We start from the raw sequence: 26,412 nt of genomic DNA, 5'->3' as shown, positions 1-26,412 counted from the left end.
TAACTATTAAATTGTAAGCACTATTCTTCTCTTGTGTTGCTAAAGGGGATGAGTCCATCTCCCAAAACCATCATCCCCCACCCTACTGAATGAAAGAATTGAAGAAACTGAAGTAAAAAATAAAATTTTATATTTTAATGAATTATTCATTTAGGTTATATTTTAAATTATGATCTGCATAGAAGAATTTCATCCTGGAGGACAAATAACTTCATCACATACTTATAGGTAAGGACACAATTTCCTTTAGGTTTAAACCCTTCTCTGCCAAAATGTCCTATTCCAGGCCATTTTCTAAAAGGATTAAAATGCAAATAAGCTTTACTCAAAGTAGTTGAAAGATTTCTCAATTTGTATTTATATATGTAATCAGACACTTGGATCTCTCTGAACTCAGGAAAGCCCATTTACTTTCTACTTTCTGACCCACAGAACTCAAGGAAACTGATTCAGAGATTTAAAGGAACAAAACCACACGCACACAGAAGGATGGTTTCAAAGGCAAGTACATAGTTATAACACAGCTACTCTGTACGAGCATCCTAAGAGTTCTGATTGACATTACGAAGCTTTTGGTTTATAACCACTTTGGTATATGTGAAATCTATGCATTCTTTGGCATCAGTATTTTACCAATCAGGACGTGACAAGTTACACAAAACACCAACAGATCCAACATTTATACTGCACTTCCTTGAACTTCTTCTAGAGTCCCGAGGTAGCATATCAACAACAAAAGAAGCATTTGAAAGGGTTGTACGTACCACCGCTCAACACAGGGGATAAGGGATGGACAGTATTGCAGACACGGACAAAAGAGTGAACGTTCTGGAAGCAGAACTATGTTCAACTGGAAGATCAGCCAACAAATAGGTGAACTGATTGTAACAGGAAAAGAAGGAGATACCAGGTACTCAGCAAAAAAAACTTCTAAAAAAGGGGCACAGGACAGTATCTGCCAGCAAGAGGACCATTACCTATATCCAGAAAGATGAGGCTGTAGTTATGCAAATTAAAAAGGAGCCAAAAAGCATTTAGTTTTTGTGTACTAGAAACACCACATAGCCTGGACAGAGAACCAAACCGGTTTCATGCCTGTAAACGCTCCTTAATGCCTGCACATAGATATGTATTCCTAAATAGTAGCCTGAACAATGATTAATGGCATTTCTGCATTAACTCTTGCATATGAAATTACTTTTTAATATAAACAAACATTAGGACATAGGGACAAAGTGTGAACAAGCAGCGGACATGCTTCTGCCATGTGCCTCTGTAGGTGTTATTAATATTCAGCCAGTTCAGGAACATGGTCACAGGAACTCAGCGCTGGCTCAGCAGAGACAACACCAATGCCAAAAACCTTGGTCAGTTTAAACTTTTAAGCAGCTCAGCCAACTTCCACAGACCTGGCTTCTTGGCCCACTTTTTCCTATAGATTTCCAAAGCATCTCCTGGGCTTTAATTTCCACACTGCTCAGCTCAGTTCACTCCAACTGACGCAGCTGATCTGCTGAACTCAGACTGTTCTGTTTCTGAACCTGGAAACTTACAGTCCATCTCTTTTTTCCTTGTCCTTCACTAGAAAACATTGCAGGTGAATTGGCTTTTTCAGTTCTACTCCTGTTTAATATTCTCTTCACAAGGCAAAAAGACTATATAAAACACATTAAAAAAATCTTCTACTGTATTATGCTTTGCCACTATATATCCTGAGTATGGTGGCTGCAAGGATTTTAATTCGTAATCTTTTGTGAACATAAAATACATACATAAATCCTACAGAATTGGGTGGTTTGGTGTGGTTTGTTTGGTTGGTCGGTTGGTGCTTTTTTTTTTTTATTTAAACAGCTTTTGTGGCACTAACAACTCTCAGTTTCAAGTTCTTTGTCATGTTTCCATTACGCTGTAATTCACTAATACCTGGTAGAGGTCTGAGTTTAGTTTTCTTTCAAGCAGCATTGAGCCTTTTCTGATATCATAGTTCACAAGACTATTATACGACAGATACTCTTAAGTACCAGGCATAAAATCATACTATTCTCATAACAATCAAATAGTGGTACATTGTCATTTTTAGAAACTGTAAAACATAAAAATGCAATACAGCTTTTACACTCAAGATTTTATACCTTTCCCAATACTTCTACTTTTCTAATAAAAAAACAGAACCCTTTTATCAATTTTCATCTGCTGACCATATCAAATTGTTTGAGAGCAATACAAATTATCTGTGTCACCTTTCCTAGAGCAAAGTGAGGTTTCCTTTGGGCACATTTACATGGCTGACACTTGATGAGGTATAACTTCCTATTGGTAAAAAAGGTTCTTACTACATCCTCCAAAATTTTATGTTGATTGGGATTATCAAGTCATTGTAAATTTAGTTTTTCTTTTACTGTATCTGGACTGTCAGTTCTGCTTTTTCTTTATATCCTCCTAGGTTATTCTTCTATAAAAAAAGTCTCTCCCAGCAACTGACAGCCTTCGTTCATAGTGGCTATTTTCTCATCACATCTTGCAATCTGATTCTATTATGTCTGAAAAATTTGAAGGGCTTTTTATATATTCAACTTGAGGTCTTTCAGTCTTATTTTCCGTAATTTTTAAGTCTTTTTCTGACAGTAAGTTTTATTCAAATTAAAATGTCTGTGCTTTCAAACATTACACATCTGAAGAGGAACAGACTTGTTAACAAATGGATCGCATGTTACTTCCCTCCTTTCAATGTCTTTTATGAGGAAAATTAAAGAAAAAATAAATGAAAAGCCAGAAACAGATGAACGAATTTGCAGGGCATCATAGGAGGAAAGATGAGATCAAGAACACTATAGGTATCTCAGGATACTGTGACAACTGCTCTCGCCAAAAAAAAATAAACCAAAATTAAATCTGCTTCAACAAAATGCCTAAAAATGACACATTTTAAACCAAACTTCAGAGTGCCAGACACGACATGCACAGTATAAACTGGAATTCACCCATAATTCCCCATCAAGGCAGAAAAATATAAACATTTTCTAATTTTGCCATTATTGCTTAAAGATAATAAACATGACAGAAAAGTGTAGTGACAAAAAGAAAGAAGCACATTTGGCTATGGTTACCTCATCTTCTCACACACCGCCTCTCACTTAATTCTTCTGGAAATACACATTGTGTTGTTTTATAAACATCATTTTCACTTCCTTTTCAGGGAGTTGTCTATCAACAGTCATTATTATAGTGCCTTAACTATGTCAATGCTACATAAAAGTTCCAGCCTTCTACCCAAACATCCCTCAGCTTCTTTCTCAAAGGTTTATACGGAAACAGAAGGAAACACAATATAAAAGCACTGGAGCATATGTCTATACACCTCCACCATCAAAATAGAAAAGCCACTGACCCAGAAACACACTGAACCGTGTATGGTTCTCTAAAGACTACAAGCAGTCAACAGAATGTATCTTGGCTCTGTACAAATCATAATAATCTCTTTCTTTTCTTTTTTTCCCCTCTCTTTTTGTTTTTTCTTAAACAAGTGTAATTGTAACCTCTCAGGGCCGGTGATGATGTCTGTGGCAAGAATGCTAGAAGTAAAAATCAGGGTGCCCCAGAGTCTGTGGAAATACACTGACTTAAAGGAAAATAGAACTCTACCCTGCGAGAAAAAAGCATGGGGCAAAAAGTGTGGGATCCAATAGAGTGAAGTGGAACAGGCCTTTTTCTCCAAAACATAGCACAGTGTGATTTCATAGCAGGTGGAAAGGAACGGAACCTTCAAAGATGCTACCACTTGTTTAAATTAAGAATAAATTAACAAGCAATAAGATAGCACTTCATAAAATGTCTTCCGTACGAATTACAATCATATTGCTACAGCTGCCCTGTCAGCAAAGACTGTCAAATAAAACCTAAACCTATTGGTTTCTAAGCTGCATAATAACCTTGTCTTCTGTAAATATACTAGCTACTAGAATGCATGCTTTAAAACATAAACAAAAAAACCCAGTTCTTCCATGACACTAGTCAAAGACAGATTCTGCAATAAGGACAGAGACAGCGCTAATTAGTAACTTAAAGGTAGAAAAGCCCCAAAAGTAGGCAAAACACTGAATAACCTTATCTTAATATGTTTGCATTCATAAAAAATGTCATCACAACTCACAAAGCTTTGGTTCATACTAAAAAAGAAAAATAAATACATAATCCTTTGTTCAACATCAGTAACTTAATAATGTTGCATATACAGAATTCCTGTGAGAGTGACAGTAAGTCAGCAAGTCTTTCATACATCAGTCCCTTTGATCCAAACATGCAAGAAGCTCATGCCCAAACACACTCACTGCATCTTCATGCTTCCATTCACAAAGGACAGAACCGCAGTTTTAGTGTCAGACTTGTTAAGCAAGAGCAGGAAGATAATCCAGAAACAGGCACACAGTTTGTAATTTTGTTCCAACAATAATTGGCATATTTGATTAATTTTTTTTTTTTTTTACCATTACAACCAATTTCTGAGTGCCAGTATAACCTCTTTGAAGGTTCACCAAATTCACACTACGCCATGGCAAACAAACTCCCAAGAGACTGGAAAAGATTTGGCAATTTCTGTTTCCAAGGCAGACACGCTAGTATTGTTAATTTTGCCTTCTCCTCTCAGTCTTTTGCATATAAATTACCTTTCTTGAACTCCCTTCTCTCATTTCAGATTCTTTCCTCCCATATCTCTCAAGACAACTTTCAAAACTACAGCCCTCAGTAAGCTTCCCAATCCTTTCCTTCCTACCGACTCTCTGGAAAAACAAAACAAAAACAAAACCAGAAACCAAACAAAACCACATTCACAGCGTTTCTTATCCCACTCCTGGCATCTAGCAGCTTTGCTGCCCGGTGGACATAGCCAACCATTCTGTTAAATTGTGATACGCTTGGAGGGTTTCACAGCAAGCACCTAAGAATGCTCTGTGTGTCTGTAGAGAGCACTTGCGCGTTAGATTTGAAACAACACGCTGAGTTCGGCAAAAAGATTGCTGGACCTTGCAACTGCATAAAAAAGCTGTCAGGATGAGAGAAGGAAAGCCATTCATCTTTGACGAGAAAGGTAGAAGTGTTTAGGTTTAAAACTATTCTTTTCTGATCAAAAACAATCAAAGGCTAAGGAAAAAGAGGCATTTTATTGTCTAACTGTATTCCAAATTATGCCTTTATTAATGGAGCAGAGAATTCTGGCAGGGAGGGTGGCTGATGAGAGGAAAAGTGGATGAACCCAGGGGATACAAAGAAATCATCTGCTAGAGGAGGAAAAACAACAGACAAAATGGATTGCGAAGCCTAAAGACAAAGAGGCAGCAGCAGAGGCCTGCACGTCAAGAAAACGAAGGGGACTGAACAATAGCAGGATTCCTCTGGGTATCGAAGGACTAAAGTCCGATGGCATTATACATACAAAAGCACTGCGTATTACTTAAGTTGTTTATATTGGTAGGTGTGAAGGTCAACTACTTATGGGCACTTAATGTCAAGTGACATTAACAAGGACAAAACAAGATCCTACTTTAAAAGCGACACTTTGTTTTCACTGACTTCTAACGAGACATCATCTGAAGGGCTTAAAGAGGGACTGGCAGCTGAAAGAATTATTTATTAATCTAAGGATGACTAGCTAAACAAACGCAATTAGGAGTGGAAAGGGTTAAAACAGTTCCATGCTAAAACAAACAAACAAACAAAATCTTTCTTCAATTCAGGCTTAAAGGTTCTCACTTCTTCCATAACCGAATACAGATGATTCACAGCTGTTTGGCATCTGCTGCACTTCTACCTAGTGACTGCATTCTTCTTTGTCATCAGATATCTCCAAACACATGAACCGGAGTACTCATATCCAGTTCACTGGAGTATGAGCATCCTGTATGTTACTGAATGTTCCTTACACATTTCTGATAGTGGAAATCAGAACTAGTGACCCACAGGCACAGTAATATGAAAACAGTATCTGCTTACCGATGCCTAAGAAAATACATTTTCACTTAGTACAGCTATTTAATTTGTGAAAGAATCTAAAGTATCACCCTTCAATTCAAAGTAAGATTTTTATTATGTACACTGTTAGCAAATAAAACTTCTTGCAACTAGAAAAGCAGAAAAGTGCCAGTTGTTCTGATTTACGATCAGAGAAGTCTCATGTTTACTGGATGATTCAGAAAATATAGTTGTTACTTAGCTGCAGTATTTTGCACATGCAAGACGAGCCAAACTTGGTTATTTTGTTTTGAAATGCAGAAGCTTTTACCATATGAAACCAATTTTATGTATGCCACTGTTTCAAAATAAAAAAAAAAAATGTTTCTGTATTACTTTTGGCATCAAATTATTATATAGTATTGTCGTGGTATCCCATGGATGAAATATCTCAGTTGAAACAGCTGTGCAAAGTACTCAAACTGGCTTGCTTTCTTCCTCTGATAAACTTCTAGTCTGCTTGGAAATTCCTATTTTTTCCAGACCTCAGTTTGGTAGGCTTATTTGGCAATCTGTCATCTTTCACAGGCACATACTCTCTCATTTTCTAGCAGCTGTGGACACACAAATTTCCATAAAAATCCACACATATCCACTTAAAAGATCAGATTCAGAAGCTTCAAACCCGCTAGAGCAGGAAGGAGTAACAGCAAACATAAATAGCAGTTCTTGAGATAAACTACAAAAATAAGGTATAAAAGTGACATTTACCTATTTTCTCTTCTAAAAGTAGAAAAAAAAAAAAATCAAGTTTTCATAATAACACAACACTATATTTCAAATTAATACGTGCTAGCCCTGAAACAATGCCCCAAAACATTAAGAACATTTTTCCTAAATGCAGTGTTTTAAAATGAATGAACAGCACCAAATGTAAAGTTCCAGTCAAAAGATACATAAACTTAAAACAGTTGATGTGTGTGTAAAAACACTATAAGATGGCACATGATTTGCATAAACAGGCTATATCTGGACACATATATAAGCCAAAGCTCTCGTTATTTGTAAATTCCTGACAATTAGAAGCACTGAAATAAGAGTAAATATTTAACACCATTTCGTGACAGTAGAAATACATATTTGCCCAACATCGCAAGATAAGACAATTCTGGAGCCTATTCATGATTATGGCTAAGGCCACAACATCCTTGCTTTTAGCAGAAGTGGAAGAATTTTTTCAAGTATTGTTAGAATGATTTCCCATTCCTCCCTCCCCCCACAAAGCTCTGCACTAAGATTAACGAGGTAGTTCTTGACTTCCAGAGCTACAAGAAGCTAAAATAATGACTAAATATTCTTCAGTTATGTTTTCAGACTTGTCTGTACAACTCTCTTAAAACTCAGATTCTGATGAAATTACATTGCTCTGTCTCTCAAAGAACTACCTACATGTAACACACTCTCGTTAATATTCTGAGGTTCTCAGGTGATAATAATTATAGTTTATTGGAGGACCAGTGGCATAATTCCTTGGTAAAGTATCTCAAATTCAGGCAGGCGTTACGAAAACACATTTTAGAAGACAATTACGGGAACTGTTCCTCTTGCAGAAGGTAGATAGGCTACTTTTCTTTGCCAGTTGCTCACACATAATTATGTATAGTCAGTGAAGCAGCTGTTGAGTTTTCACATATGCAATGTACAAACAACATCTTTTTGCTTTAAAAAGAGGTTTGACAGAAGTTATAAAAGGATATGTAGAAGCCAAAACCTGTTATTTTTATTATCATTATAAACAGACTGTAAAAACATTACTAAGAAACATTTTTGGTTTGCTGATATCAGTGACAGGTAACATTTCTACAACCACCAAAGTTACCAGGAAAAAAATTAACCAAATATATCAAACAAATACCAAATGGAAATTCAAACAACCTTCAGAACATGTGAAGCAGCAGCAGAAATATGCAATCGTTTTAGAAAAAAGTTTCCTTCCTTGTAAAATTTGTTATTTGTGTTTATAGAGCTCTGTGGTAAAATCGGGAAAAACCTAAGAAATTGCATGCACTTTAGGCTATTCATCAAAAGTTATACAAAAACCAATAAAATGTCCCAGCATCACAAAGACAGAACATCAGTCTGCCTTCCCACAAGATCGTAGAATGGTTTAGGTTGGAAGGGACCTTGAAGATCATCCAGTTCCAACCCCCCTGCCATGGACAGGGACACCTCCCACTAGACCACATTGCCCAAGGCCACGTCCAGCCTGGCCTTGAACACCTCCAGGGATGGGGGGAGCTAAACTAAACTAAGCTAAACTAACCATTTACCTTGTAATTTTACTTGTAACTTTGGAAAGCATCTGACTTGACAGGCAAATATATAACATTGAGTCAATATGAAGAACACAAACAACATAAACAACATGAGCTCCTCCTCAAAAAAACAGAAGCACCCCCTGCCCCAGAAACCAAATTCTCTATCTCATCCTACAAACTTTAAACCTAAATCACGTAACTCAATAACCATCAGTCCGAGCACCTTAACAGTCCTTTTGTTGTAGTACTCACCATTGTATACAAATACATTTATTTTCAAAATCTTTATTTTAAGACTTCCAGCTGGCACAAGTGAAACTAAGTAACTATTAAGCATTTGCCTTCATTCAGGATTTTTAATACTTGCAAATGCACCATCTAAATTGCAAAATATATGTATCAACACTGTCATTTAATTTACCAATTGTAACAGATTCTGAAATGTTGGGGGGAAAATATATTGTTTAGTTTACTATTCTGAGATTCCAAATCACAATTATATCATTCAGAGAAAGCTGATCCCAGCTTAACTGGGACACTCAAATACACGTGTTAAATGCAAGTAAAAAAATTACTATCAGTTAAAAAAATTCAGTAGCCTGGATTAAAAACCTTGGTCCCTACTTTTAAGCTCTCCAATAGTTTGCTTCCTGGTCTCAGTAGAAAAACAAAAGCCAATCCCTGCCACCCCACATTACTATTGCTCATCAATATAATATTCTATCTGGTACAGCTTAGAAATTGATCTAGAGAAAGTAGATGACATTGTAATCTCATAATTCATGATATATTAAAAAAAAAAGTAACAGCTACCGTTTTCAACATGTCTGTAGCTAAATACTGTCTTAATTTCCATATTCACCAAACATTTACCCTTCTTAGAATCCGGTATTACGTTACACTATTTGGCCTAACATTTGGCTATCTATAGATTATCCATATGAAACAATGGACAGTTTTCATTTAATTTGCAGATAAATACCTCAGCATGACACATTCTAAATATGCGGTCTGGCACAGATATCTTTATATTTATACAGCAGAGTTACAGGAAGCTGTCATGACTAATACATAATTGTCCTGCCTTCACAGGGCTGAGAATGTCTCTCCCCTAGGCAGTGGCGACCGGAGAGGTTCTCCTTCACGCTATGGGACCCAGCTGCAGCCCCTCAGCTCTACAGCACTTCCATTCACACAGCAGGTGCATTCACCTTTCGCACTCAAAATTTATATGTATTAGCATTGCTTATGTTTTATTCCTAACAAATTAGAACAAGCCCTGCAACAGCAACAACAGTTTGCCATTAAGACTCAAGCTGTGTTATCATTTTCACTAAAGAGAAAGTTGAATTGTGTTCTATGTCTAGCGGCTTGCGCCTCGTATCCTACTATAAAAGGAGACTTTGGACTTCACCTATCCTTAATACAGAACTTGAAACTAAAGTATTAGAGAAAACATGCTTGCTACTGAGGCATGTAATTTCTTCCTTCCTCTTTATTCTAAAATTATTCACCATTACCTACTTGATGAAAAAAAAAAAAAGTCCAAGCAACCTAAGATTTGAGTCACACCATGGTAGATTCTTATCACAGGGACCCTTTTCTCGCTAAACAGTGAAATGCCTGTTGTCCTCAGTCAGACAGAAAATAATTTCTTGTTTCTGAATAACAAAATATTTATTTATTATAGGTACTGTTTCAGCCTTTTAAGAATATTTTTATGCTTTGCTTTCGTCATTTTATCAATGCTCTTATCTGTGTTCAGTAGCATCCGCTACTGTGCAAAACAGCGACGTGACAGACCCAATCGTTAGCACTTGACATTAACGGGCTCCCATTCCATGGCCACAGCTTTATTCTAAAAGCCATGAAAGAGTGAATATGGCAGAATACCAGAAAATTTTTTCCATTTCCAATTCTAGAAACCTTCTTTCTGCTCCTGAATAGCCATCAGGCCCACAAAGTTTCTTCTCCTTCCACTAAGCTATATTTTTGTTCATTCTCTTCTCATGGTCTTCCAAAGGGGAACAGATTCTTCCTCCATCACTACCTATACATGTTGAACTTGAAGATCAAAATTATTTATTTGGAGAAGAAAATTTTAATAATTTTCCCTCACTAACACATGGTTATTTATAGGGCCCCACCAACAAAGAAGAAAATGAGAATTCATAGGACATGGGACCAGCATCATCACAGAATCACAGAACGGCAGGGGTTGGAAGGGCCCTTTGGAGATCATCTAGTCCAACCCCCCTTCAACAACCCCATTGTGTTTGAGGTAAAGGGAGCTACAGTTGAAATTCTTTTAACTACTGGGAAATGCCTACGTATCATAGAATCTTAAAATCATATCCTATGATAGAATCATAAAATCATACCCTAGCATGCCAAGCAGCATTGTCAACAGAGATGCCCCAGGTCACCTGCAACCATGAGACTTTTTAAGAAAACTGCACTGAAGGCAAAGGGATAACAGTTCATCATTTTTAATTTCAAGGAAATAGCTACCATTTAAGTTCTTGAATAAAAATACATTAAAATTTGGGGGTGATTGTAGTCTAAATATGGTTCAAGCTAAAACAATTAACATGTGAAATGACACACTGGCAATTACTGCAGTAAATAAAAGGGTCAGCTCTTCTACGCTTTCCAAAAGGCGGAGGCAAACATCTAGCAAAGAAACACAAATCCATAAAAAGTTTTTAACCCACAATTTTGTATCAATAGACACAGATCTTACAAAACAGAACACTAAGCCTTCTAGTACCATTACCCTTTCAGCTGACAGACAGAACCAAGGCCTCACAAAAGTGACTTTGTATAATTTAACTGGGCTATAGCCCACAAAAACTGCTATCGCTGATGCCCAGCGTGCTGACAGGAAATAGTTGCTGCCTTGAGCCTTGATCTACCCACGTGAAATGGAGCTTGCTGGCTGACCACAGACCGGCCTCTGTTCTCTTTGTAATTGTCAACATCTGCTCTGCAGATCTATGAATAATTTTATGACACACACCAAAAAAAATCTCCCCTACTGACTCCAAAGGTTGTTGGTTTTGGTTTTTTCTTTTTAAACATGTGCAATCTGACACTGAGATTAAGAGAGAGCCTGTTTTGCTCATAGGTTAAGATTTACATTCTTCTGAAAGGTGCCATTAAAATGGAATTCAGGGTAGGTAGGAAAAGCTAATGTTGCTGACTTACCTTCTAAAATCAGGTGGGCAAATAAATGTTGGCAGTGGAGATAATATATCACTTTCAAATATTGTAGGTAAGTGGAGCAACAGCCCACTGGTGTGGGGTCCATAGTAGCTACCTCCATGAGAGGTAGCTGTGATTACTCCAATTGCTTGATTCATGCCAAGTACAACAAACCTCAACTCACACATCTTACTCCTGAAGAAGCAAGGATGAGGATATGCCAATGGATGCATTCAACATGACTTGAGTTTCAGTTAAAAGAAGAAACACATTTGAGGACAGAACAGCAGCACTGTTACTTGAAAACTCAACTTTCCTGCTCTTTCAAGTGACCCCTCAGGGGTTCTAAGACTGTGAAGCATTTGAACCTAGCAGTTTCTAATTTATTTTCATTTCACAATCACAGATTTATTTATTTATTTTTATAGAAGAGTGCCAATATGAACAATATGAATAAAACTCTGAGAATGTGGCCACACTACAATTTTAGATTGTCACCACGGCTAGCTAAAAAGGAAGAGAAGCAAAGAACAATGGAGATACATAGATGCATTGCCATTGGCATGTCTGCAGTACTCATTGGAGACCCTACTCTTTATGATCAGTAAAATAAGAATGGAAACAGAAATAATTAAAGTACAAATCACAAGGGAAGCGAGTACTTGCCAGTGTAATTATCAGACAGTTTTCCAGGACTGGAACATAATGTGACAAGGCTTTCTTGCCTGACTCCTGTGCACAGCATAGGTAGACTGTTGGCCGCATATGGGACAAAACTAGAAGAAAAGAAATCCTTTCTCCTTTAGCTTAAATACCCAGGAAATATACAGAAGGAAAAGAGCAACGAGAAGCATAAAGCTAAACATAGTCCTTTTAGTGTCTTGCTGAAGCATACACTATATTCAGGTCCACCACAATGACTTCTTTATCTCTCTTTCTTGCTTCTATTATAATAATGCTGAGAATTTCCCTGCAATTTCCCAGATGTAAATGCTGTGACAGTAAGGTTGCTTCTTACTAGCTCGGGTTCAGTATTACCTTTCTGGCCTCGCAATGCTCTAAACGAAGCGTGTCGAAGCGTATGAGCGCGTTTAGTTCGGCACTGCTTAGCAGAAGTCTGTAGACTTATAGGGTCTGGTTTCTCTCAGAAACATTAAAGCCTCTTAAAATGCAATTGCCAACCTGACAACCAATTTACCCCCTATCCCTGAGACTTTGAGTCAATAGATAGAGTGTTTCATGGATACAGTACTGTTTTCTCCTGAATATGAAGATGATTAATAATCTGCTACTTTCCTCCACTCATGGGTGGTTTACATTTAAATTTCTTTATTAGAAACTACTAAGCAATTTGCTCCTTGCAAAATGAATGGGTAATTAAGTATGTGGTGAACTTGTGGCTCTTTTGTGAAACATCAGGGAAAGAGAAAATTATCTGGGGGAAGAGACGAAACTGAGAAAGAAGTGCCAAACTGAAAGCTGGTGAATGTTGTCACAGCCGTAACAACCAATTCCAAAATTTTGCAGTGGAAAACAGCAAAAAGCTTTAGGACACACAAAAGGAAAAATATAGTACGAGACCTGACCATACAGTCCCAAAGTCCCCCAAAATTACACAAAGTCAACCTGATGGGTTTCAGACAAACAAAAGTCTGGCGTGTATGTTCAAAATAAATTTCAATTAAGGTCTAAAGAGGCGTATCACTATCATGTGATATTAAGCGCAAACTTTGACCCAATATGACTAGCTTTTAACAAAGAACATGGACATGACTTTTGCGCTAGACAATGCGGAATTCTGCTGCAAAGGTGCCTAAAAAGCACAGGGAATAACAGATGAAGAAGAAGAACAAAGAACGTGAACTCTAGATGAGGCAAAAATCAAAACAGAGGCACACCAAGGAAGTGCAGTGGAGAAGGCTGGCTGTGCCAACTGGTTGTGCATTTGTATGACATGCTGCAGTCTGATTTAAAAACTCAAACCAAACCCAACCTCCCCCCAAAAAAGGCTGTGCATCTAAAGAGGCACTGCTTAGGATCTGAATTCGCATCAATCACACTATTTTGTCTTGTTATAGACTTATGCAGTAGGAGATGACCTACACAGAGAGAGTACAAGGAAGATGAAAAAAAGCCTTACATCAATTCAAAACTCTTGCACTAAAGCATCAAGCCAACAGGTGACACAAGGAATAAATATTTTCATGTAAGAAATGGCTATGCTACAGAGACTTGCTGTACATATTTTAGTATAATCAGAGCAGTGCAGCTCTTCAGTAGAGATGTGGCTATATTTGCATAAAAATTTTAGGTAATTAAGATGTAACTATGAGCTATGCTGATACAAATCACTTTTATACAAGTGAACCCACAGAAGGTCTTTTAGTAGTATATTCTAGCATCAACCCCCCAATCAAACAGAAAAAACAAACTTTCTACAGGCTTAAAAAGCTAAATGGCTGGGGGGTTGGAACTAGATGATCTTTAAGGTCCCTTCCAACTGAAACCATTGTATGATTCTATATTATGGACAGCACACTTATTTTGTCTTTAGTGGCAAAATAAACTCCAAAATGATAAAGTCTAAAACAGTATTTTAAGTAAAATTTGAACCATTAAACAACAAGAGCTTGTCTTAATTTGCCTTTATCACTTTATAAAATAGTCATAATTAATAGTCATAATTAATCCTGAGATTAATTTGCTCATTACTATATTTATCCCATTTTGACATTATTAGGGTACAGGTATGCAACCAATTATCCAAAATAAATATAGTCCTCCTGCATTCTAAGAAATTATAAACCTGAAAATAATAATACCTTTTATTGTATCAACTTTCTGAAAGTACCTTTTTTATTCACAGGTATGCTTAATATTTGCTCCAATGAATTCAATACTAAGTACAAGAGCATAGATGAATGGAAAATCTTGGGAAATACTTCAAATTGTTCTAATATTAAAAAGTCTGATAACATTTGTTTTTTCTGTTTCAATAGCTCTGAAAAAATCACTATAATTTGCAGCAACAACTAAGCCATCGTACTTTGCTTACCAGCAGCATCAGAATTTTCAATTTCACTGAGGTATTATGCTTGTAAAATGAAGGGTATAAAACTGCTGGGTTTACATTTTTCCTCTGCTGCCTCTTCCTGCGCTGCGGGAACAGTCATTGCAAGTGATGCAAAAGGTTAAATCCACCCACATCATAGAAACCAGCTCATCCAGAGAGGTGGCAAAGGACCAACAGTTACACTAGAAGCCAGATGCAAGACCATTTCCTTCCTTGTTATACACCCCATGCATTGCAACTGCTCAGATTTCCGTTTGGGCCAGGGCTTGGCTGTGCCCCTGCTAACCGCAAAGCACATGCCTGCTCCACCTCCTTTACATGTGATCAGTCGAGTTCTCAAAATGCGAGCTGCATACACAAGCACTACTTCTACAGGAACTAGATATGCTAATCATCCTTAAGATCATGTAATTGGAATAAGTGAATAGACAAATATCTGTTCTTTATGAAAAAGGACACACTGTTCACAGCTACAGTTGATCCAGGCTAACGCTCTGAAAAGCTCACTATTATTTTTTTATTTGCATAACTTCAGCTCAAGAACTCCTAATCACAGCCTGTTTGGCCAAGGCTGTACAAACAGAATAAAAATCCCATGTCCCAGTTTGTCACGCTTGCACTAAGAAGAAGAAGAAAAAAAAAAATGTATTAATCATTAAATCTGGATCCTTATACTCAAAAGCCATTAGACTGGACCAGAATCTGTTTTCTTTACAACACAGAAAGAAAAGAAAAAAAAAAGCCTCAAACATAACAGTATAACAAATATAATTAATGCTGATGAGAGGATATGGCGGGTGTAAATATTTTGAAATTCAGCTTCCTTAACTAGTCAAAAAATCAGGAAAGCAAGAACGAATGTCAAACATGGCAGGGTGAAGTCAGTATAAAAAAATATTAAGAAACAGAATCGTGACTGTGATAGATCAAACTGGCGTTTAGACGTACTATCCGATATGGGAAATGATGCTTTCATACTCACATGCTCAGATACTCCAATTACTATGGAAATTACTGAGCTCTTCTGAAAATCTGGCCCAGTAATTTTATCACTAAAAGCTGAGACCAAATAATGAAGTTATTTTCCAATAATAAATAAAATGCACTTAACTCATACTCATACACAATTTTTAAACCACGAAAAACTGCTCAGTGCCCAGTTGCATGAGAAAATAAAAATGCTTTTCCCCATACATAAGGCTACAATAGGGAGTTGCATTGCAGTAAAGATATGTTTGAACTCAGTCATTTTTATTACATTAAAAGCCACAGTAAAAATATTTCCCTTTTTTGTGGAATCAGCACTTTGATTCTCAAATTCAAAGAAAGAAAACTACAGGAAGTTAAGGGTGTATCTGCTCTGTGCTCTCACATATGGAGAACCAACTGAAAAATAAACATTACTAAATTAGTTGGAAACTTGTATTTGGAATAGGCTTTTTGTTTTGAAGGAAAAAAAAAAAAAAAGTTACAGCTACTTCAATATCTCACCCATCATTTTAAAACAAAAACTGCTTTTTGTCCCTCATCTGTTAGACAAAAGTAAAGTTTCTTTACGCTATAAAAGACAATGGGGTAGAAGCCCTAAGTGAAGCTTAAAGGCTGATGATTAGTAAGCTAACAGGATAAATACGGAAGATCAAACAAGAATAAATGGAGCATTCAGAAACTAGAAGTTATTAGTTGGTTCCATCCATGTCCCTAACTGCAGTCCTACATTAATAACCAACTGCTGATTTTATTTTAACTTCTTGCCGCATTTTTCAAAGTAATTTTCAGATGTATCAAGGAGACATAAAGGTCAATAATAATTTGGAAAACAAATTACGCATTCCTGAAAATGTAATCCTTGATAGTTTTCCTTTACACTGGGCATTACCTGGCCATCTCTTAACATCAAATGTTTTCAGGAAAAAGTTTTTTAGGATGCAAACACATTGCATTCCATATTGGTATGATTAATTACTTAAAATACAAGAAAAGATCATCAGCTGGAACAAATCGTAGCTCAAATAAGAGATAAACTGTTTTCTACCTGCTTAATTTCAATGTCCATCAAAATCATGTAATGCTTTATCTGCCATACAAGTGTCAATCATGCTGTAAGACTGTATTCATCAAGAACTTCTTGGGATAAAGCCAAACTCCCACGTTGCTTTTATACTATATTATAATGTTTCTGTTCCATTTAAATATTACTATGGATTATGAATCACAGTCAAGCCTTGTCTCAGCATGCAAATTGTCAAACAAAACATGAAAGGAAAAATCCAAGTTATTTAACACTCTTTCCCTTATGGTATACCTTTAAACTCATGCAAAATTGCCAACAAACAAAGCAAAATCCGTATATATTTCTGAACTACTGCAAACCTGTTTCTAAGTTCAAAAATATTTGACCCTGAAATGCCTTTACATAAAGCCTCCCTAGGAAGTCCTAATTGTGCTTTGAGTTCACAGATGTGGGTAAGCCACTTCTCATTAAACTTTCCAGAACTCTATGAACCCCTTTGACAGGCATTTTCAAACATAAATATAAATATTGACTAGCTTGTGAAATTTTGTTTCATTCTCCTTCAGAAAATAAAAACAGAAGCAGCCAGTTGTTTTTTTCTTATATGGTATATGCTTAATCCTATGCAAGCTAGTAGAATCTGCTGTAATTAACCAGTTTGTGACTTTGGTTCTTTTGCTCAGTAGAAAAACATCAGAACTTCATGATTAATTACTCATTTTTGGATAACATGGGTGAAGGAAGAGGAAACGGTGACAAAAAAGCCCAGGAAAGTGCTGAGTATCTTTTTATTGAAAGACAACAAATACAAATGAGCCATTAATAGTGGCAAAGATACAGGGGGGCAGGGGGAATATCAATCAACATTTCTCATTGTATTCATTCTTAAGTGAGAAAGTCTTACCCTCTGTCCAGTTTTTGCCTTGACCAGACAACAGGCATCCGCTTTCGATTGCCACCTCAATTTTTATTTCATTTCCGACACACCAACCATCAGCCCTAGCACTTACAAAGGTAGAATTTTCTGGTCTGCAAGCAGACAAAACAGATGCTCTAAGCCAGAGATATTCAATCAATTTCCACCTGGAAAATTCATCCTACCTGCAATCTACTCCTACCAACTTTTTACCAGGAAGAAGTTGCCTACTGAGATACATGATGATAATGCAGTATTGAGTGTATCAAATTTATGAAAAAGTTCCAGCCATGTTATCGGGTCCTTCAACAAGCTACATGCTCCACTCAACCAGAACACCGGATCTATCTCCAAACTGAGTATCTGTAGTAAATGCTAATTTGTAGCATGAACTTTTATCAAATATTAATTAAACTCTAAGACAGGAAGACTTAGCAAGTAGATAAGCCCAGCTTTTAAACCTACTAGCTAAATTTAACAGGCAACTGTAACAGCAGAGAAAAGTGTATGTTAAGAAACTCTATCATGCTAATTATTATTGTTCTATCAGGTGGTCCAGGAAGATTATTGCTAAGAACTACAAATCACCTGTGAAAACTTCCAGATTTATCCAACACAAAGAGCCCTCAGGAAGCAATACAGACACATTACGGTGGACAAGAGACATACAGAATCATCAGGTTTTGTTCAGACTGTTATTTTTCTAAATTGGGACGGTCGTCTTATCAACCATAGAGCCCACTCCTTTTTGCAAGAGTGTCCTCAGATATCCCTCTAAGCTTGCAGTCTGCTTTCTAACAGCCATATGAAAGCAGAGAAGCCTCTTGTCTTAAGGGAAGAAAAAATGGCAGGTCAGATGGAATTATGCTTCAGGCTGAATATAATACTTCCCAGGCTGCGAGACTAAACTAACCTAAAGTAGTGATTTAAAAGACATGGATATGAACTCAGCTGTGTCACTTACAGTCAGTAACAAACCTTAAAAACTACATGTATAAATATTTGTGTAATTAATCCAACCTTAAACCATTAAGACATTTTTACTTATACAGCACAGTAAAATTTCCAGTGTACAAGAAGGGCTACATGTTCCAATCACGTTTCAGGCACAATTCAGACTCGGATATCCTGTAGGATCAGTTTTAATATACATTTTTCCACTTACTCGAACATCAAAACAGTCAGTTCTCTTAATTTGTTTGCTCATTTTCTTCCTGTACCTGTCACTGTGCTCTGCGTTTATGGAACAATTAAAATTATCTTTTTATTATTACTTTTTTTTTTTTTTACTGTTGGCCAGAAAGATAGCGAGTCTACCAGAACACGTATACAGGTATATTAAGGCTTACATTAGTATACCTATACTCATCATTTATACAGGAGACAACCTTGAACAAGCAAATACTAATCTTTTAAAAAGCAGTTTTCTCATTATTATGCTCTCTTTGTACTCTCTTACTCCCACCACACTCTCTGGGGTATATATTCTGAAATTTCACGCATACCAGAAAGTATCTTTGGAATGTTACAGTATAATTGTTTAGAGAAACATTTAATGGATGAGTAAGCATCAAGAGGCCACAGCTAAGGGAAAAGAAAAGTTAAAATGCTAGAAGCATTTTGTATTGAATGATCTTCTCAGCATGAGGACAGGGGATGGACATCTGATCCAAAAATCTGGTATTGACTCAAGTGATATAAAACCAGCAGCCAGCACCGAGGCATATGAAGCCATCCAACCACCTAACAAAACATCTGCTACCACCCACCTCTTTCAAACTGGACTTTAGTCACTGTCTAGCAAAGCAATCAAATGCTATAGCATATTATTTGATTAATAACACAAATATTACAATAGGCAATTACAGGATCTTGACAATTGGCAATTTTTTCTTTAATTGGTTGCTTCATTTCCCAATTTACAGCACAAATAATTTGCATGTGCATGATACAGAAATGCAACAGAAGCAACTGGAAAAAAGCTGGGCACCGAGTACACAGACAGCTAAAAAAAGCTGAACATTTTTTCACTACAGGAAACTGCTGGAGACAATATGCTGTATATTAAAGCCAATTTTCCTGAATTCCCCGAAGGACTGCTCCTCCCAGAGATTCTACAAATCCATTAGCAAAGGCCCATCATTATAGTTTTCTTGTTTACTGAAGAGCATTTAAAAAAAGTACATCCAAAATAAAATGTATGGCCTACTGGGAGCAGGGGAGTGGGACAAATCAGGCCTACCTTACATAATTGATTTAAGTCCTGATTATCAGAGAAATGCTGAGATGGTTTTTACTCCCAATTCCTCCTCCCTCCATGCTTTTTTAAGTCCAGGGAAAGCAAAATAATTACTTCCCTACTTGAATTTCTGATCAGAAGAATGGATACAGAGGCAGGAGAGGTGCCGTGTCCTGACAGGCACTGCTCTGAAAATCAAGCAGTCCTTTTTGCAGCAGAGTTAGAAAAGCCAAGCTTCCTACAGGCTTGTGTCACAGCTGAAGCTTATCTTATGATTGGGCACCTAAAAAGCTCTGTCCTAGGAGATTTCTGTAGTGATCAACAACATATGAATTGCAGCTGGTGCAGCACAATCTCTCCTAGTTTCATACTTCCACAGCATTTTAGGAAACCTGGTGTCTTTGAGGAACTTCTATTTCTGCACTAAATTTGGTAGAAAACAGGCAATAAGTTAAAAAAATTAATTAGGAAAACATAAATAGTGTGATTCTATAAATCTCATCTCTTGAAAAACTCATGGACAAGTAGCATAAGTTCTGCTATGCAGCCTTCGAGTTCCAAACCCAATATATTTTCAAAAATTCCTCATCTATTTGTAAAATGTGTGAATCTAAATCATATGTAAAAATAATGGATTGCACATGCTGCTTGATTAAGGCTTTAAGAGATATCTGTAGGTACATAAAATTGCAAGGGACTTCCCAGATCACTGTATTTGCATCCTGCTATCAGAAACACTGTATTAAATTATCTCTTCCAGAAGATATACATCCCCATCTTACAATGAGTTTTCTTTTTGCATACTCCCCCTCAAATAATCTCAGAATATTTCTTTTCAATGCCATCTTAATTCATTAAAGACCCCAGATGAAACACTTCAGATTATGTAGGATTTTTTACATCAAGCTTTTCTTTTTCTTCTCTTCAACAACACAGTAATCCAGATGTTGCTCTCAAATAAATTCAGTGGTTTAAATCTGTAATTTTTTATCTAATGCCATACTCAGAGGTATATCCAAACATTCCATTGGTAACTTTTTCTGGTAACTACTGGTAACTACTTTCATGGGTAACTACTTTCACTTGGTGAATTACAGGGAACCATAATACCACTGCTGATTTTAAAAAAAGGTCTACAGATTACTTTTTGTGTTACAATGCCCATACCAGAGTCTGTAAGTATGTCTTTGGGGGTTAGGGTAATGGGGAACAACACAGTTTACAATGAAGCCTAACAAACAAGGGTATGTTAATCTTTTCAGCCACTTAAATCCAGGAAAATCAAAAGCAAATGTCTTCCTACCATAGCATCACAAAACCCAACCCAAAAAACTTGCATCTTAATGACTCTTGGGATGTTTTCTGCTAACCATCCATTAGATTTCTTATAAAGCTCAGTACACACATTCCTCCACAAGCCGGATTGATTTCTTCCAAAGTTTAACTTGTTTTTGCCAAAGTCTCTTTTCGTTCAGCATTGGCTGCCTGCCTAACGAAACAACCTTTCTTTATGCCAAAACTGTCATCTTCAGTTGCACAAGACGCATCTTACTTACAAACATGTATAATGAACCCAGTGTTTAATGCTTCAAGAACTGCTATTTTAAAATGACCTCTAGCAAAACTTAGACAGATACAGAAGCAGTCGGTACCTAATGTTGGGGAGGAGGGAAATCATTCTCAAGAAAGATTTTTTTTTCCTTTTGTATTTAAATACACCCTTTAAAAAGAATACCCTAAACTAATTATTAGAACATGAAAGCATCTGCATTTGACCACAGACAGCACTGAGAAATGTAAGGCTCACTCCGAACCTGAAGTTGAAAGCTTCCTTCTCACTCAGTGTGAAGTCATCATTTCATAATGATCAAAGGCACCATAAACTTCTCCCTTATTGAAAAGACTAGCCTGTAAATATAAGAATCTGATAACCTTAGTGAGTTATCAAGTATTGCTAATGATTGAAAAAATCCATCTAAATAAACTTCTTGCTCTATTTTTCTGCTGTAATTTCAGTCAGAGCTGAAACAAGAATACCTGTGTAAGAAGTTGTTCTTCAGACAGATTATTGATCCAACGAGTATACCGTTCAGTAGACTCCGGTGGCTCTCTTCTGACTTGGCAACCAATAATCTAAAGCAAAATGAGGTAAATCACAAAGTGTAAACTGCTGTACACCCACATGGCAACATGATCATAAATTATATATTCAAAACATGGGAACTCCAGGAATTAAGATTATCTATACGGTCCTTATTAGCCCCCTTCTATGTATATAATACAATATAATACAATATAATACAATATAATACAATATAATACAATATAATACAATATAATACAATATAATACAATATAATACAATATAATACAATATAATACAATATAATACAATATAATACAATATAATACAATATAATACAATATAATACAATATAATACAATATAATACAATATAATACGTCACAGTTGCTCTGCTCAAATGTTAAATAGTTACAGAGGTTTCAAAAGTCTCTAGAAAATTAACAGTGAGAAGTCTTTCCAATAACTTCAGTCTTGGGAATATTTGAACCATTTTGGTTGAAATTTTCAAAGGAAAGTCATCCAAAGGCAGACATCTAGAATGCAAAATTTCAACCAAGAAAGCTGAAGTTTGGCAAATGAAAATTAGAACTTGGGTAACGCCAGACAATTGTACCAACAGTGCTATCACCTATAATACCACACATTACTTATAATTCATATAAAATAAGGAAAAACAATAATTTGTATTCTGATTTGTCTCATTCATGGTAGAACAAGGTAGACACCCCATTTTGATTCTTTCACTGAAGTACTATATACCCATTTGAGCAGCATTGTCTTCTCTAATACTGTTCTGTAGCTGTGGTAAATATCAATTATAAATTCTGAACACCTACTGGAATAATAAATAGCTTCCAATACGCACCAAAGGCAGAATACTAGAGGGATTTAATATTATCTGTAACTGCACAGACGTATATTAATGCAATTTTATACAAACACTAAACTGTTTGCTCTACTAATCTCTGGTTAGACACGGAAGAAGCCAAGGAGAATGCTGGGAGTGTGGCTATACAGAACTCTGCTGTTTACTACTCCCGATGGTCTGCAGTCCACCCTAAGCCTTCAGGGTACTACAGTACTTAATTATATAAGCTAAGTAAACTGATACTGTTACATACAAACTACTGCACTCCTGTCATACTACAACTGTCTATTTCTCTTCCAGATTTTGATGGGTACTTCCTCTTGACGATGTGTTCATTCACTGAGAATTAATACCAAAGCATAAGTATTAACATTTCCAAACACTAATTTCAGATAATCGAGTTCTGTTCAAGAAGAGTGTGGAAAACTTACTTGGTTTATTTTCCACCCTAAGCATTCATAAGGAATGTAACTGTATACACTGAGCACAGCAAGTTTTAATCTTTCAGGTATCTCTATTTACAGAGCTTCAAACCCCACACAGACGTAAGTAGTCAGGCTGATACTTTTGATGTGGGAACAAAAACACCAGGAAGAGATCCTGCTGGCAGACTGCTGGCAATGAAACGTCACAATTTAGAGTATGATTAAATACAATCAAAATAACAAGCATGGAAAAAAGGAAATCACTATTTGTTTATCCCCCAAACCAGAACATCTCTGAACTATGAAATTTTCCTCAATGACAACTATGAATTACTGTGGACAACCTTAGTCCTTACCCGAACTTTCTCCTGAATTACAGCTAAGTAATACTAAGACATTTTCAGAAGGTTAACCCCAAATTCTTTTAAACTGAATATTGATTAGAAAAGTTCAAAGTTTTTAAAGGGGACACTCCACAGACATGAAAACTTCACAGAAGTTGCGTCAAATATATTCTGTTCTGTGAGGATGATTTTTATTTAAGAATAGAACTATTTACAGAACTCTTGCTAGTATTCATTAACCAAGACAGACTATCTTCTCTTGCATATTCTAGGATTTTAACTTACAAAGACACTATGTCTTTGCATGTGTCTTTGCATCTATGCATGACAATCTATGCATGAAAGTAAGAATGCAAAAATTACAAAGCACTTTTTTCTTGAAAGGTATTCTATAACAATACAATATGGAAACTTAGTTTCTTTATTCAAATAGTCACAGCCTAAGCTGAATAAATACGGAATCACAAACAGCTTTCATGAGGTAGGAGATAAAAAGGAGAATCTCTTTTTTTTTTCCTGAAAACCTGGTTTTAGAGCCAAGTAGTAAGTGCAGTCATGCAATTTGAAATTTTAGTGAGAAGCAGTGGACAGAATTTCATATTTTTATACTAAACTCTAACCAGCCTGACCCTTTTCATAAAAGCTGTTGATAGTTTAAGCAACCTAAAAGAAAAAAAAAAATGAATCCAGGTGCTCAGCTAAAGGACTGTAATTCCCTGAAGTCCAAAAAACAATTGGTTCATATCTCAAGTCCTTATACTTCCAGAGAAAATTGAATGGATTTGATCAATTATCTGTACATACACTCAAGGCGAGGTGAAAGCAGACAGAATAACTGCTATTAAATTGGATCCCGATGGCTCTTTTCTGTACCATACATCACTTTGTAATTTCTAGTTTGACTTACACTCTTAGCCAAAATTTCCTCCTCTTTCCATATAGCAATCCCATTGCACGCTCCAATTTATTTCTCTGAATTTTGGCTTGTAACAATGATTCTGTACTTACTATTTGTAAGTCCTAAAATACTTCGAGCCTTTTGAATTTGAAAACACCATAATTAGGAAAAAAACACTCATCAAGTAAGTTATTTAGGAATTACTGTAATTGCAGTGATGTAAATCCATAACAGAATAAACAATACCATAATTTGGGGCAGAATCCTCGGAAATGTAATTTTCCAAACTTCTTCAGCAAGTGACGTGCCTAACAGCAAGACAGAGTGAGAGGATAACAACCTAGAGCCTTATATACAAACACACTAATCAAATTAAAAAACTAGGTTTTTTTAAAAAAAAAAATTTTCTACACAGCAATTCTGTTTTCTCCCGCAAAGCTCAACCTAATGTTTAGAACAATAGTAAAACTAGTATAAGATATTGATCTAGAAAAACAGATAAAGAAATACAGCAGAAAGTAATAGGACTGGCCTCTGACTTTTAAGAGTCACATGTCAGAGTAATTCAATATTTCAAGAGTCAAATTACATTTTTTACCTAGTCCAATGAAAACTTAAAATTATCATTAGGGCAACCCTTTTACTGTTGCAATTCAAAGTCCCTTTAGCAGCACACCAAACACCTAAAGGTTCATGGCATCAAGTCTAAATGTGGTTTTACTAGAATTGATGGCAATGGGTTTGAACAACAAGCTAGCTCCAGAGCAATGGATTTCACTTCCATGACTAAACAGGACACAGCTGATGACTCTTGGTCCTTGAATTTTCAAAATAAGAGTCCAAAAACCTCTATTCTGCAATCGCTAACAAAGATAGAAGCGTTATGTTGACTTACTCTAATATCAAAGAACACTAAAAAGGAAGAACAGTAAAACCAATGCTGAGAATTAATATGAGAAAGAAAAGCTGCTTGCTGGAAAAAGTAAAGACAATTCAAAATGTAACTTAGAAAGCCCCATAGTAATGGCTTTAAGTTTGCTTTTTCCTAAAATTACCTAAACATGCTATCTACGCATAAAACAAAGTATTTATTTCCAGAAGACTTCCTAACTATTCCTATAATCTATTCACTCACAAGCAAATTGAATTGCTGTCTTCGCTCCTCTGCCTCATCCAAAAAACCAAAGCCACAACAACTACCTGACAATTCCTTTCTTTAAAAGCAAGGTGCACTTAGTGGCCTTTCGTAAGACTTCCGTGGATGTACCAAACCCACCAGCAGGGCACATGAAAGCAAGGATCTCCCCTCCTGTAGAAGATGGTATTGTAAAACATCATTTAACCACATTCTTTAATTATAATGATATCAGAGCAAAATACACTTAACAATATAAATGCATGTTATTGGGAACAGCTGCATTTTGATCTTGCAACACAGCAGGAAAATAACTACAAACGCATAACAAAGTTAGCATTTTGTAAGAAGTCAAATGTTCACACTTCCCTCTACCCTAACATAACAGCAAAATGTTTTACGCAGCACACAGACTTCCTGCTTGCTTTTCATTTTCAGAACCAATACCACTCAAGACTGCTTTTAGCATCATCTTAAGAGATATGTTTTACAGACAAACCTTAACATTGTCACTAGGCAATCAAATTTATCTCTAGATCCTCAGCCAAAAAATTCCACATTTTTTCTGCTCTTTAGCTGTACCATTCATCACCCAGTGGGACTCTGACTGGGATTCTTGACTTACACGGTTGCAAGATAAATATCACCAACATACAGTATCTCAACTTGATTCTTTGACACAGCTTCTGTAAAGCATAGCTCATTTAACCAGCTTCTTTCATCCAAGCAAAATTAGGATTATTTAGAGTACAAACGGCTTCCTCTAGTTCCCCAGTGTAAGGTGTGGCATCAGAAGCAACTGCACAGTTTCCCATTTCCTTCATGTCTCACACAGCTTTTATATTTACTTCACTGAACATTTCCTTATAGTTTTTAAATTGAAGTGAAAGGTTTTTCACTGTTGCTTTTTTCATAAGTTTTAAAATACTCTGATAAAATTATTTCTG

At 36.2% G+C, this 26,412-nt stretch overlaps 1 protein-coding gene across 2 annotated transcripts in view; it reads right to left on the bottom strand.

Moving 5' to 3' along the window:
• Window positions 1-26,412, bottom strand: part of B3GNTL1 (UDP-GlcNAc:betaGal beta-1,3-N-acetylglucosaminyltransferase like 1) — a gene marked incomplete at its 3' end in the record, with an annotated part of 132,593 nt that overhangs the window by 70,775 nt on the left and 35,406 nt on the right. For both annotated transcript variants that reach the window (XM_082492340.1, XM_082492339.1), the window contains exon 6: window positions 21,748-21,843. In XM_082492340.1, coding sequence (XP_082348466.1) covers window positions 21,748-21,843 — 96 coding nt within the window. The remainder of the gene's footprint in view (window positions 1-21,747; window positions 21,844-26,412) is intronic.

The sequence above is a fragment of the Vanellus vanellus genome (genome assembly GCF_965231255.1).
Source record: "Vanellus vanellus genome assembly, chromosome: 17".
Classification (NCBI taxonomy): Eukaryota; Metazoa; Chordata; class Aves; order Charadriiformes; family Charadriidae; genus Vanellus; species Vanellus vanellus.
The sequence above is the reverse complement of the archived record's forward strand: the minus strand, read 5'-3'. Positions and strand labels throughout refer to the sequence as shown.